Genomic DNA, 15,924 nt, shown 5'->3' on the forward strand with positions numbered 1-15,924 from the left:
GTTCCCTTTTTTGAAGGTAAAAAAAAAAAAGCACTTCTTCCCCAACAATGACAAATCCCGATCTTTCTTTTCAAAGAAGGGTACTAAATAAAAGGCATAGAGATTCTACTTGTCACTCAATTTGGTTGCATCCTATGAGTTATCTTTGGGCCATAAACATTTAAGTAACTTAATGTGTGGTGGTCTTATTCAGGTCAATTAGATTGAAGTCACATGTGAAATCAGTCACTTGACTAAACGCTATGAGTTTTTGCAGTTTTTTCAATAAAACTCCTCTGAATGGCTTACTGTCTGTACGGTAGCTAACACAATGTTACAATATTTTAAAAAATGTTGAATAGGTGATTTTTTGGAACTGCATTTTAAGAATTTTCTTTAAGAAAGCTAAAACTGGGCAGAGTTTGGATGCTTTCTGGATTCTGGATTTTGCCATTCCTGGGAAAATGTGCCGGAGCTTGTCCCACTGCAGTTCAGCAGGATAGTTGATATTCCTGTAGAAATATCCATTCACATATTTATTAAAACAGCGGTCTCCCTGGCTCCTCTGGCTCAGATTTTGCTTATCTTACCAAAACCTTCTGCCATACAGATTGAGGTGGGTAAGTAAGAGCAAAATACTGTTTCCTACAGTGTATTTATCTGCTTGATGCTGCTGCCCAAGTGCTAGCGAAGGTTGAAGATTAATTGCTTCTTGGACTGTCAAAATACATGTTGGCCAGTGCAAAACCCAAACGGCCAGAAGAACAGCCCAAGGACAACGTACTGTGCCAGCGTTGTGAGACTGAGAGGGATAGGAGATTTAAGCTGAGGACACCAGAGGCGCAGCCTCAAAGAGGGGGACTGGGCAAAAGTTAAAGAGGCTGTGAGAAGGCAGAAGTCGGTCAACAGGAGAGTCTCCTCTTTTGGAGATACCGGGTAGGAAATACAGTTAGGAGTAGACTGATGGAAGAAGAAGCTGTCTGCATTGAGGGAACAGGGCAAAGAGGTTGATAGCTATGGGGAATATCAGGATCTCTAAGAGACCTCGGCCAGCAGAAGTCAATCCTACCTACTGCTTTATTAGTTTAGGTAGAACAGGACTGTATTGAAGATCTTAAGCATCATACTTTTCCAGGTGATGCAAGCTCGGTGTCATGATTTTACATCATGGCATTTCTACCATTTGGTGGATTTCTTCTTTCTCTTCCCCCACCTTGCTCTTCACCAATTATTTTTTTTTTTAAGCTTTCTCTGCTGAAAGAATAGCCGAGTGCTAAAATCAAATACGTGCAAGTTTGAAAATGTCAGCATAGAAGGCAGTGGGCTTCTTCAGATGACATGGACCTCTAGCGTATCACCATACCCGCTCCTGTAATTGCTGGGGTTCCCCCATATGACCCTACTTACTCAGTGTGCATGGCATTCAGTATTTATTTCACAGCATTGAAACTTTGAAAAATTATTAGTTTCTAATAGGCCTTTCTGTGTTACCATTCCTATAATAGTAAAGAAATGAAAACAAATTCTCTAATTCCTGTGGAAGACAATTAAGGCTGAAGTTCTCTATGCATGGAAAAAGCATGGTGACCAATGATCACAAGTACCTTTTGTGCTCTGTAAGAGGTAGGTAAAGGCATGATGTCTTGGAAACCTTAGCTTTTTCTGCTATTTTGTGTGCTGGAAATAGAACTCTCACTTATTGATTGTGGCTGTGTTCAGCTGCTCAAATCTGGCATGCTGACAGTCATGGTGCAATTTGGGGTATACCCCTAGGATTGGATTTTAGACATTGTATGTGCTGGGGGATCACCCAGCATCACCGTGTGCCTGTTCTGCTCTTTTGTCCTACACGTCTGCTGTTACTACTTGCCAGAGTCCTGAGCTGGATCAGTATTTGGTCTGGTCCAGTACGTCAGTTTTTATTGTAAAGCTGGGCAGTGTTTCTTCAGTCAAGCAGATGGAAAATGAGGAGCATGCACACAAGCGGGTTAATTTTCCCCCAACTTCAGCAGCTTTAAAGTTAATCACCTATTTTGAGTTAGTTATTCAGGCCCCCGTTGAGTCGGCAGCGATACGGTAATTCCTGTCATCCTGAATACTCTGTGAGGTGGGTGGGATCTGCTAGCCAGCAACCCCTGTGATTCTGGAGCACGCCTTGGTGATCAGTTTAGACTAGATACCTGACTTTGAAGAAGCTAGGGTTTAGTCATCAAGAACCGAATTTGCTGCTTTATTTTGATAGTGAAGTCAAGCAACATGCCCACATTGTGCAAGAATTCCAGAAATAGCATCTTCTGCATATCTGGGATGATGATTAATTGTCATAACCCTGACATTTCTGTTCCCTCTTGGAAGTTCCTCGCGTCTTTTGTAACACACTCCCTGCTCTTTCATACTTCTTGCAACAAAGGAGACCGTAAAGGTCTGCAGAAAACCATCTTTTTGTTACACAGCAACAGAGAAGACTTTAAAGAGGGGAAGATGCTGTCTAATTTTGTAAGTGAAGACTGTTGTATAATGCGTGTGCCTGAGGGACCCAAATCAAAGATACAAGGGAGCTTGGTTGTAGTATTTGCTACCATTTCAGTGGCTCGCTTAGTTAAAAGAATCCTAGGAGTATATATAGAGTATCTGGAATGTAATAAAAATAGCTGAGGTTTGTATCTTCACGCACACAATGCTTGATGCAGAATGGTAGGTGGTATTGCATTTCTGCTCCCTTCCCTCCCTCCTCCCTGCCTGTGCGCGCTTTGGGGAGAAAACAGCTGCATTTGGAATATCTGCTGGAACTCGTGAAGATCCACAGGCCGGATCCAGAGCTACTCTCTGATGGTCTGCCACTGTTGCCAACCTGAGAACTGGATCACAGCTTTTTTTCCTCCTCTTTGAGTTGACCAGTACATGAATATGCAGATTATACCGACAATGTAAATACATATATGTATTTATCTGGAGACTGTGGAAATTATTTATGTTAACAGTGCTATGTTATAGCGCTCTTTTTTTCTGTATTTAGAGAAATGGCCACTGCACTCTTATCTTGAGGATTAGGAAGGACTTCTAAAATGAAACTTCATTTCTAGATTATAGAGAGTATATCTCTAAAAGAGAACCTGAATGAATTTCAAAGAAAGATCTGATCCAAGAAACACAGCACACTTTATCTGAGATAACAGACGATTTCTCGATAGCTTGAGTCTACTGTAGGATTAAAACTTCTTGGCATATATAGCAGCTCAGTTGATCACTTGAACTGCAATTAAAAAGTAGAACAAGTACACTCAGAATATTGTTTTTGTGTCAGAAATGCTCCTTCAAGCTTGAAAATGATAAAAAATTGCAATCGATCCTTACAACTGTTGTGTTCATCTTTATTGATCAGGCAAAAGAAAGATAAATCGCAGCCCAAATAAGATTATAGTAAATGTTAGCATCATAGGGGACCATAGGATGATAGAGAGCTATTCATCATCTCAAATGGTGACCTGTCCGCACTCGCACCGTAGTCAGCCTGCTGTCTAATCGCATACCTATTGATTTCATCTACATCCAAGGAACCTGGATGTGACTGTCATTGGGCAGCTGAGATTGCTAAACGCAAGGGGGTCACTGGTGTGAGGAGGATTTCATTTTCATTTTCTTACTGGCCAACAATGATTTATGAAAAAATAAATGACCCCAAGTCATATGCGTGGAAACCTTGATTCCCGTACAAATGACTTATTAGGTCTGAATCTCAGAAGCAAGAGTGCAGTAGACCACCGTGCTCTTTGTGATCTGTGCGTGACCTTTGACTGCAGTGGATTTTACACAATTTGTTATAATTTGTGGTAAAATATTAGACTTGCAATACAATTTTACCCGTGTCCAGACTTGGTATTCTTTTTCAGTAATTTCTGTACATTTCAAGATGATAATTCACAAGGAAGAATCTCAGAAGATGAGATCCGCAAATGGAAAAGAAAATTGTTTTTTCCTTTTATTTTTGTAGATAGGGCTGCCTCTTTTGGAGTTTCCATCAAGTGTTTTTGCTGTAGTGGGCTATCTTACCTACAGTCATAACATAATTTGGCACAGATGAATGTTGCTCAGGACATGTTTACTAACCCAGTGATCAAGGAGACTATGTCATCTTTGACTTTTACAAAAGAGTGATCTCTCCAGTTACAGGGTTTTTAATTTTTTTTTTCCTAACAATGTTTTAGGGATATTGCTTTTTCATACATCAACGTCTTAAGTAAATAAAACTGTTACTTTACCCAAAATAAAATTTCAATAATGCTTTTTATGGACTGCATTGTGCCGTCCGTGTATGTTAAATGTTTTAAATAATGCGGAATTGTGTTGTGGCATGAATCACTTTAAACCATGGTATTAGTAGTTAGATTGTTAAAATAAGGATTCAAAATGTTTTTTCTGTAATGGTGCAGTGTGTGATTGTAAGAGTTTCGTTGCTGCGTTAACACGACTCCCTGGGATGCCAGATGACTCAAGAGCTGCAAAGCTACGGAAGAGTTCTTGGAAATGCCAGCAAAACCTTTCTACATCTCCATGACCTGTTTGCCCCACCATTCAGAGAAAAATGCTTTTAGAGAACTTTTGAACTGTTTTAACTTTTCTTTATTCCTCCAACTGTGAAGCCAGGTGCCTCAGTTATTACCTCTTAAGTCCAACTGTGCTAAGGCTATAAAAACCTCTTTACAAATACCATGTATATATTATCTAGACATGAAGCATCACAACATTATAGTGGTTTGTCTTTGAATATCCTACACCCCGCTGAGAAACTTTGCCATTTTTAAGCATAGAAAAGTTTTATTGCTTGATGATTCAATCTTGTCTTGCCTGCATTTTGGAAATTAATGATTTGGTGTAACGGAGTGAAAGGCACTCCTGGGTTTAGGGGAGATGAAAATATGTTCTGAAGCTGCCTGATTTTAAAAATTAAAATTAGCAAGTGATTGAAGTGACCTGGAAGTTTGGAATATTAAAATAACTCACTGCGAGAGGCATTATTGAGGCAAGGAGCAAAAGAGAAAGTCAAGCCATAGGTAATTTATTGTGCAACTTTGAAGTTTGACTCAAGTATTAGGTGCAGTCTAGGTGGGGATATATGTGTAAGTAACACAAACAGGGACACGTGAAGAAGTAAGGATGCAGTATTTTGATTTTTTTCTTCTTTTTTTTTTCTAATGGAGAAGCTTCAAAGGCTTCAGCAGCCCTTAGTGCTAGATACGTCGTTCTTAAGCCATGTCTCTTTACAGATTCCTCCTAAGAGGCGTCTCTTTTGCATAACCTTCTGGGAACCAAGAGGATGCGATTATTTAAAAAAAAAAAAAACACACAAAAAAAAGTTATCTCTGAAACTTTGTAGAATACTTGATTTGAGGGTTGGGTTTGGGGTTTTTTTGGAGCACCTTAAATGGATAAAATATCCACATTAGCATTATTTACTAGATATTAGTATGCATATAAATGATATTATATAAAATCTGGGTTTGTGTTTGTTTTTTTTTTTTCATCTTTCCAGAGTGCCCAGTTCTACAAAGTTACCACGGAGCAATACCAAAAAGCTGCTGATGAAGTGTCAGCTCGGTTCAAGTAAGTGTTTTCTACTGTTGTTTTTGAGCCTGGCAGCTAGATGAGTTCTTATCCACATTAAAATTCACAATAATTCTCCTTCCCCCATCATAGATCCTATCAGGCTGTGCTGGTTATAGAAATGAGAGAATTTTGAAGAAGTTGGAAGCCAGTGCATAGTAGCCATAAGCTGCATAGAAATTGGACATGCAGTTAGTAATGTACTAATTAATTTATATTTGATGAGATGCATGAAATATTCTAAAAATATATTCCTTAACATTTTTTCTCTAATGGAGAACCAAAAATGTAGTTCCAACTTTGCATTACAATAGTATTCATCCTGTGCTTCCGTGATGTGAAAGGATTTAAAGTAGCAACTTCACTTTGCCCTTAACAGTGAAGGTCAAATTAAATAATTTTTATTAGTCCCGAGGATGGTTAAATGAAGATATAGTAATTGATGGATCAAAGCGACTTTGACCCTTAGCCTTGGACTCTTCCCTTTCTGCTGGTTCATCCATTAGGCAGAAGGTTCCATTTATCATTTTTGTAAGGATACAGAGAGAACTTTTTACAGCCTTTTAGCCTCAGCAGTAACCAAGAAATGCTGTATAAAAAGAATTATTCTGCGATGATTTTCAGGTTTGTGGAGGGATTTTCTTTGGGTTTGGGTTTTGTTTTGGTTTTTGAGGAGCAAGAAGAGAAAAGCTTGAGCTTTGAGCTTCTGGTAACAATATAAATAAAGTTCTTAACTGTAAGATAAAAATCATTTTATCTCTTAATATCATGAATTGTTAAATATTCTCTAGTGTATATATAAAGTCTTTGTACTGGTTAATGGTGCAGAGTATATTGAGGACTGAATTCATCTGTCCCTTAAACAAGAGGGACAGAATGACCATTGACTCAAGGTCTGATTTAACCATAATTTGGAGGGTTTCCCATATGGATGGGAAGCCTGGTAAGTTGTTATTTATTGTCATTTTTTCCACCTGTGATAAGATTCCCATCAAGGGGGTATTTCCCCTTCCTTTGTTACAGTGCAGTATTTAAAGGTTTTGAAATCTAATTATTGCCTAATCTGGCTGTCATTATTCCAAAACAAGCTTTTATTGTGATTTGAAGTAGTTCTTGATAGCTCTAGGTAGTTATTGTGGTCGGTGGTGGGAAATGGTTTTGGGTTTGGGTTTTTTCCTCCTAATATATAAATAATGTATAAATCATTTCCTAAGTAAATCAAATGTTTTTGGGTTCCTTTTTGCATGGACAGAGCTGGTAGATATAGCAGTGGCCAGTCCTTAGCGTCAGGCAATATCTAAGAATTTTAAGCAAGCCGTTTCGTAGGATGTTTCAGTCTATCTGCATAAACCAAAGAGTATTTAATGAAAAGGGATTTGGAGAGGGAATTGGAGATTCCTAACACTTCATGAGATTGGTCTTTTCTTAATTTTCTGGAGGCGAAAAGTACAAATAGAGATCACCTCTTTGCCTAATCTTCGCTGTAATGCCATTGCTGAAATTGCTGTGCTTTCTTTGCACTTTAAGCCAAATTTTCTGAGAAATTATTTGGAGCTTTTTGATTAGTGGGTCCAGTTTTGGTCCATTGCCTTAAAAAACAAAAAGAAAATATTCTGAAAAGAAAAAGATATCTGAAGTATACGCATAAATTGCAGTAGATTTGATAAAGTGCATAAAATATCAATACTGCTTTATAATTTAAAAGTTTTCCTTATATAAAATCCTTTTAAATGCCATGTCTTTTTATCGAAGGTTTGAATTCAGCAGATGTTATTTTATCACTGCCTTTTGTATGTAACTTGATGGATAAATTATGAATGATTTAGTGAAACCTAAAGATGATGCTCTTTTGGTGTCACCAGGCACTTCTCATGTTCAGTTTAATTGCATGTGAGGATTGAGGACAGAGTTTCAAGCAATGGTGTTTAAAGAGCTTGTTTAATTGGCTGTAAAAGAAGAATTAAATAAGGTTGAACTGCTAAATTTTATTAATGCGTAAACCGATGTGCTGCACATCAGTGTGATTTCAGGTTCTAAATGCGAGATTAATAGATCTAATTGTGGTATTATTACGAAATAGTCTCACTTTATTTTAAACACGTCTAGAATTAGCTGCTAAGTTTTATTGAGATAACTTGCATTTCTTCAACTTTTTAAGCTACATCTCTTTCAAGAGCAAAGAGAAGTGGATAATTACTTAAACATTTCCTGGATTTTCCCTTTCCTTCCTCCATTTAGTCCCTGAAATTACATCAGCTGGGGCTTCATCAGTCTTTAGGGATAATTCACCCCATTAAAAGGGAAAAAACAAATATCCCATATAGACTTGTATCAGAGAACTGGCAGGTCTTCTGTACTTTGTCTGCAGTCCTTATTGATGCCTGCTTATTACCTTGTCCAGCGCTGCTTGGATTAGACTGATATTCCAAATGTTCATTATAAATGTTTTATCTCCGTGAGGTTCTGATTCACATTGATCAAATTCTGAATTATCAAACGGTTCATCTCTTTGAGACACTAATTCACATTGATCAAATCCTAAATGACCAGGTTCGGTCAGTTCCTGCAGTACACAAATTACATTAAAACAACATTACTAGAGCATGCTGCCTTTTCTAATGTAGGAGTTATGTTACCCGCAGTTACATTATGACCAGAATTATTATATTATGAAGATGTCTCTGTTATAATGAGAAGTTTACACAAGAAGAGAAGAATGCAGTATTACAGGAAGAGCCAGGCTTTGGGCAAAGATCTGAACTTTAACTAATCAAATTGTACATTTGTATTGTGGTTTTTTTCTTAATTGGAAGGGCTGGTAGCGGGAAATTTGGCAGCTGCGGTGGTGACATTTTATTCCCCTGTGGTGTCTAGAGCCAAGTAACATCTTGATTATTCATTTAGGAATAGAGTTAAGCGGATAGGGCAAATTCGGCCTAAAATAAATGTTTTTACTTTATCTTCTGTGGGTTTTGATTCCTTGTGGTAGATGACAGACTTCATAGCTGTGCACTAGTGCCTGTTCCGAAATATTTTGCCATTCCTCTCCTGCTCCACCGGTCTCTCGTAGACAACATGGAGTTGCTTCTTGTTGCTGGTTTCTTGGCAAAAACATAGTCCCCAGCTGGCCAGACTGATAGAAAATCCAGGTCCTCTTTGGGGATCGGCTGTCCATTTTGGCTTCTACTGCCCAGTGGTGGCTGTGTGAAGCAAAGCAAGGGTGAGGTTTTCCCTGGTATCTCAGTGTGTCACTTCGGTGTCACTTCTAAACTCCTGTGTCTCCAACGAAGCCGAATTCTGGATCTTGTGCATCATGGCACAGGTTTTATATGTGTTTGTGTGTTGATAGACTCCTGGGTGAAATTAGCCAGCGCCAACCAACAGTCTTAATCACGGAGGATGCTTTGCATCATCTGGAAGCTTGGGTGTTTATTCTGAATCACGGATTTTGATGGCTTTATTCCCTTGCTATGAGACTTCTGATCATGAACCTTGCCATCGGGAGGAATGCCTTTTGGGAACTGGAGGAGCTCGTTTGATTAAACACAGAAAGGTTTGGGATTTGCTCACACTGCTTCACACGGTACAATCTTCACGCATTTGAGACGTTTTAAAAACAATTTTACAAACCAAATCAATATGTTTCATGTGGTTCTCGATCATTTCCATTGCTCTGATCGCTGATGGAAGTTAGGGCTCGGTGATAGGCAGGCAACAGGCTATTATAGCCTTGAAAATATGTTCAGCAGGGGGTTTGATTCAGGATAGAGTGAACAGGAATAAATGACAAAACAATCAATATCATATCTTCCTTTAATTGATGACTTCTGTATCATGAAGCTTGATTTATTAATGTTTACTGAAAATAAAATTTAAAGCACAGTTATGTGTGATGGTTATCTGTAGATACATAGAAACACGAAGAATACTTCTTTTAAGTTGTGTTTTAGCTAATATTCTTTTGAACTGGGAAGTGAAGCTGAGAAAGTTTGTAATGAAGCCACATTAAATGAATAACAGTGGCACTTCGATCTTCAAATATAATTGTCTTACAAAGCAGTGATGCCAGTTTTCTGGACATTGGAAAAAAAAATGCAGTATAGAGAGAAAATAAGCTTTTTAATGACAACGTTGGACTGAGACCAGGGAAATGTGGGTTTATTTTACTGTTGTCATTACCCTTCTGATGTTGGGCACATATGGTGACTTTTAAGGGACTCTTCTGCACTGTCTCTAGGTTAGGAATATTGATAGTTCCTTAATGCAAATATCTTCAGTAACTATCTTCTTGTACTCACAAACTGCTGTGACATAGAAATCCATGTGGGAGATACCCAGGCAAATAGTTTCTGCTTTGTTTCTGCTTGTGCAGATCCACTGGTGAGAAACTTCCAGTTTTCTAGCAGTTCCTTTTGCTACCTTAATTAGCATTAGTTGCTTTTAAAAACAGAAGTTAAAAGTACAGATTATAAATTATTTGTGAAGTACTACATAGTATTTTTCCAGTAACAGAAAATAGAAAGCTCTTTGGAAATCCTTGGACAGAGCCTGAAGGCTTGCCTTCTAGTTGAGTTCCCTTTGCTCAGCCAAAGACAATGGGCTCTAAATAGAAACATCCTGAATTAATCTTTTCTCTTACAAATACAGCATGTACATGTAGTGCTTTGTCATGAAACAGTCATGTCAGTATTGTTTGCCCTGATGATACTATTGCTGGTAGTATTCTTGAATTCCTTTTTCGTGTGTTATGGCTGGGGATGATGGTCCCGAGTTATCCACGACATCCCGCAGATGAGCATAGGACTGGTATGTTTGTAAATTAATTATGCTAGAAGGAGTGCATAGTGTTAATAGGGAGGTGATCGTGCCCCTGTACTGGGCACTGGTGAGGCCGCACCTCAAGTACTGTGTTCAGTGTTGGGCCCCTCACCCCAAGAAGGCCATGGAGGGGCTGGAGCGTGGCCAGAGGAGGGCGACAAAGTTGGTGAAGGATCTGGAGCCCAAGTCTTATGAGGAGCGGCTGAGGGAGCTGGGGTTGTTTAGTCTGGAGAAGAGGAGGCTGAGGGGAGACCTTATTGCTCTCTACAACTTCCTGAAAGGAGGCTGTAGCCAGGTGGGGGTCGGTCTCTTCTCCCTAGTAACAAGTGATAGGATGAGAGAAAACGGCCTCAAGCTGCGCCAGGGGAGGTTTAGGTTGGATATTAGAAAAAACTTCTTCACCGAAAGGGTGGTCAAGCATTGGCACAGGCTGCCCAGGGAAGTGGTTGAGTCTCCATCCCTGGAGGTATTTAAAGAACGGATAGATGTGGTGCTCGAAGACATGGTATAGATGGACCTGGCAGTGATAGGTTAACGGTTGGACTCGATGATCTTAAGGGTCTTTTCCAACCTTGATGATTCTATGATCTATGAAATACCATCAACTCAGCTTAAACTATGGAGCTTTTCTTAGCAGCAGAGGTATCTGAATACTCTTATTTCTGTTTCTACTCTTCCACCCCATCCTCTTTTTGTTGCCCAAGGCTGCTGTGCTGTGTAGCTGCACATCCAGTTGCGCTGACGCTGTGCGGAGGGTGGCATAGCAGTGAGAATTGCTTGTGTTGATTTAACCAGTACCAATGTCTGATATCTAACAGTGTTACACTGTTATTACTAACGAGCGAAGTGTAAATGGTGTTTTGCAGAGTGGATGTGATATTGTCACCCCTCTTAGGTTTAAACCAGTCTGGATTCAGAATGTGTAGAGCTGCTTCAGGTGGGAAGAGAAATTGATAAAGAGACTACAAATCTTTTCGGTCTCTCTTATTTATCTTGTACATCCAAAATCCTGTTCCTTTTGACTGCAAAAGGAATAAAACAGAACCTGTTTTCTTTGCTCACTCCTTTCAACCTGTACTTGGTCCTGATAGACTTACCTGAGGGCTGCCGTGGCAGAGCTCATTCAAGCACCGTGTTTGACTTTCTACTACTACTTTGTATACGTGATTTTGCTTTGACACAGCGTTCCCTTGGCTGGCGAAATCTTTTACACCATGCATGCCTTCTGCATGCCTTTGAATTGGAGCGAGGAAGCAGGAGTTCTGTATTTCTTCCTTTCAGAGAGTTGCCTATTGCTTCAGCAGCTTGGCTTGTTGAAGGGACTTTGGCGGTCAGTAGTTACCCCATCTCGGTTGCTCTTCAACCTATAAATATATATAAGAGGATATCCTTTGAGCAGCTTTAGAATATAAAAAAACCCCCCTTTATTCAGTACATTTACCTATGAAATGAGGATCACTTCATAAATGACAACTTTAGTTTTCCCTACAGCAACATAGATGTTTAACTTTCTTCCTTTGATCAATACAGTCCATTAGGACTGAGAGTACTCAACAGAGCTGGATGAAATATTAATTGTGCACTCTTTAGCTAGATGCAGATTCATTCTGAACGGAGTGGGAGCAGGGGATTCTGGCATAATATCTGTGTGTTTTTCTCTTAAGCCCAGAATCCTGAGTCTGTTTGCATGGGGATGTGTGTTTTCATTGAAATGTTTGAGCTGTAATGTGAACTTTAGATGTGCTTATTTGGTCAGGAGCTAGGTTTGAAGCACTAAATGTATTTTTTGAGAGTTATATTAACTTTTAAAATCCATTATTCAAAATTTAGATAGCATGTTAATTAAGAGGGCCAAGCCAATTCTTTCCATGTTTGCTGTAATCCTTTTTCCACTTTTGTTTCGTTTCTAGAAATCGTGGGTACATTCATTAAAGCTCTCCTCAGGCTGTCACCAATTTTTCACGCGGTTAGATACTTTACTGTCTGGAATGGAGAAAGCAATCTTAAAATTAATTTTAGTAAAGCACAAAGTCATGACTAGGAATTGTTTTATTTCATATGAATTAGTAGTTAAAAGAACAAAAGATTTTCTGGAAGGTAGGATAGTTATCTTGGATATTGTTACAGTAGTATAACCATCTGGGCAAACATGCCTCTGTATCTGAAGGTCCCTTTCCTCTTGAGGTGAGTCTGGTCGATGTGTTCGAAGGGGAAAGCACGCGCTCATGTTCCAGCACACCCCGGGTTTTCTATGTTTGCTTACGTGAAGTAATTTTATAGTCTTCCTTATGAAAGCGAGTGAAACTTTTCCTTCATGCGTCAGTGGCCAACAGTTAAATTGGCGTGTTCCCTAGTTTTGTGTGCTGGTAATCAACCAAGTCCCCTGAGAACTGATGGATGCACTCCTTCAGGGCAGTTCTTCCTGCCGGCTGGATTTTGTGAGCCACTCACGACCAACGAGGACTGACTCTTTGCAGCATAGTTGGCGTGTAATGCTCTGCAGCGGTACATCTGGCTCCGTGCTCCCTTTCAAGGACTAAAGCCTCTTGTTTTAATACGTTAAGCATCCTTTGTTGGGATTTTGTATAAACATGAGCCAATGATTTCCCAATTACAGTATTAAACCAAGGAAGGTTAAAACCCACAGTCTCTTCTTTTTATTATTAATGTGTTCTGTATTTTGTAATCTTCTGTTGCTGAGATTTACAAATACCTTTTCTAAGGATGTTTTTTATGAGTCCAAGCCATCTGCAGGATCAAAGCCTACAAATCTCACAGCCCCCACTTTGGAGCACACAGCAGCCAGCCTCTTTTTCTGGAAGGGAGCATATTTTGCAGAGTTCATGGTATGGTTTTTTTAAGAAGCATACACCTGTTTCTGGTTACAGGGTGAAGAATGAATTGCCGATTACCTCTACATGTTAGAACATGACACTTCATATTGCAGGAGCTTGTGCTATCTGTTTGGTTAAGGCCCCCAACTATGTAACCATCCGTTCCGAAATCATGGGGCGGAAAGACAGCAATCCTTGATCAGTCACTAATATTTGTGCATGTGCAAGCTGCAGGAAGGGAGGTCTGTGCCACCGACCTTTGCTTTCCCATCAGACCTCTTGAACAAGATGAAGTGATCAAAGCAGGATGCCAGTACATCAGCACGATCTCATTACTTTGGAAGCTGCAGGCACAGATGCTGCTGTTGCTGCATCAGGCGTCACTGATTTACATTCATAACACCTCCATTACAGCTCATTTGCTGCTCCTTGTAATTAACCAGTTCTTCCTTTTTTTTTTTTCCTCCCTTCCAATAGCGTTGGGCTAAATCAGGGAAAAAAATAGACCGCGGTCATTCTGCTTAGACTCCACCTAAGTGAAATCACGGTTGTAAAGCCAAAGTATACATTGAACGTTTTGGGAAATAGTATCAAATCATATGCTTTGTTGCAAAGAGCTGTCATACTCAGAAAATAAGGTTTGTAAAAATAGTATTAAGATGTTTTATAAAGTAGTTAAGCTGTCTTGTTGCCTCCTAGTTCACGAGATTAGTTGAAAAGTAAAACTTTCTCTTTAATTGCTGGTAGTAAAAATTATTACTGGACTTGAAAACCGTGGTATCTGGCAGGTATATCGCACCTCCCTTACTCTGCAGCTAAACTGTAAAATGGTATAAAAAGACTAAACGGTATAAAAAATACTTTATTTTTTTTTTACTATGAGAAATAGGTAAGACGTTAGGCATGCAGAGAACAGGTATGCTCTAATAGCTTCTTCTCTGAGCAGAGCTGCACTTTTAATTGCAGCTTATCTTTCAATATTGCTATTTATCTTCCTGTTTGCTTAGGACAATCTAAACTGAGATGAATCTCAAGCAGATTTGGACCTTGGTTAGCAGTCAGGGTTTCAGTGCAATGTGTCCATCAGGCCTGGAGTGTTCGACAAGCATCTCCGTATCTTCCCACACTCACCCAGCAACCTGGTGCTGTTCCATTTACATATTTAAAATCAAGTCCTCATTCTCAAAACATCCAAACAACAGAAATGCTGCTGGTACCAGAACCAGACTGCATTTATTTTATGCTGGTCCTCACATGTTTGTGTCTCAGCACATTGCAGATTTTGGCAATGCAGAGTGCAGAGCTGCGGCTGGCAACATCTGGAGAAGGGGCTGCTGCAGCTGTTGGCATCTGGGAGGGTGGTACCTGGGAGGTGGCACGGGATTATCATGTCGCAGGTGTCGCTCCCGTTTTGATAAAGGAGAAAGTTCATTTCTTTGCTGTCATTCTGTGCTGCTAGCAGGCTCAAACAAATAAATAAAATTGTGCCCGGTTGCACTTGAGTAACTCTCATTTTTTGTTGAATAGAGCAAAATTGTGCAGCGGGCAGTTGGCAACATGTGTGCTACATGGATGTTGGATCATGGAGAAGCCTTTATAGGTCTGCGTAGGATTTATGCTTTTTTATGTATTAGAATGCCTAACAAATTGCCTGCCTAATGTAAATTTAGCTTTAATTAGTCCATCTATGTGCTACTGTAATAAAAATAATGAAAGGACCTGTATAGATGTGACTTAAGTGTGTACAGTTATCCCTTAAGGTTAGGGGACTTGACTGAGGTCAGCAGGGTAATATGTGCCGAGTCCGAGTCTAGAATTAAGTGGTTAATGACTGCCATTTTTTTACGCAAACTTTATAGGCTGTTCTTCCTAATACAATATATATTTTTTCAGTGACCTGATTGGTTTGGGTCTCATTTACAGGTAAAATGTTATAATGGTCCCCAAACTTTTGCTTTCCATCTTAACTCAAATCAAGCAGTGATCTTTTGGCTTTCTTTGTTGATCTTGTCAGTAGCCCTTCCAGCATAAAATAATTCTGGTTTTTAAAAATATAATTTTGTTTCTTTAAGCAGTTCCATTTTCTAGGAGTTGACCAGGGCACCAGAATGTGCATTTTCATGTAGCTTTGAACAGGGGAGTGGCATGATTCCTGCTCTCATGAGCATTACTACTTCTTTCTGTCCCCAAACTTACATAGTTTATCAATTATTCTCCTTTGATCAGAGCAAATTTGACATTTTGTTAACTGAATTTTAGACAGTATTTGCCTTTTGTGAATATGACCGTTTTGAAATTGTTTCCCAGAAGATAAAAGTCTTGAAAAAAATTTCTTTCCCTTTTTAGCTTGAAACTTTCAGCAAGCTTTCCCAATGGGCGTCTCTAAACACAACTGTGTAAGTCAATTAATTGATCAGAAGGTAGCTCTGCAGCTACACACAGACCAACCGGTGTGACTGTACACACCTTGCCCAGAGTATTGCACCTGCCTTGTTGTAGGAGACCGAAGCTCTCATCCATAGACTGCAAAATCCTAATTGTAACAGGGCTCTACATCTAATGGCTCGTAGGAAATGAGCCCATTGCCTTTAGACATTTAATAGCAAGTTACTGTGCTGTGTTAGCCATGGAACTAAGGGTTAGCCATGTTAGTTGGAAGTACTCAGGTCCAACAAGATAGTCTATCTCCCTA

The 15,924-nt window shown here is 39.4% G+C and overlaps 1 protein-coding gene across 2 annotated transcripts in view; it reads left to right on the top strand.

Moving 5' to 3' along the window:
- The window catches only part of CHCHD3 (coiled-coil-helix-coiled-coil-helix domain containing 3), a 164,017-nt gene that overhangs the window by 129,121 nt on the left and 18,972 nt on the right, over window positions 1–15,924 (top strand). For both annotated transcript variants that reach the window (XM_087767032.1, XM_009462606.2), the window contains exon 6: window positions 5,510–5,580. In XM_087767032.1, coding sequence (XP_087623158.1) covers window positions 5,510–5,580 — 71 coding nt within the window. The remainder of the gene's footprint in view (window positions 1–5,509; window positions 5,581–15,924) is intronic.

This window comes from Nipponia nippon, unplaced genomic scaffold (genome assembly GCF_047370975.1).
Source record: "Nipponia nippon isolate SJK-2023a ecotype South Korea unplaced genomic scaffold, ASM4737097v1 scaffold_3, whole genome shotgun sequence".
Lineage (NCBI taxonomy): Eukaryota > Metazoa > Chordata > Aves > Pelecaniformes > Threskiornithidae > Nipponia > Nipponia nippon.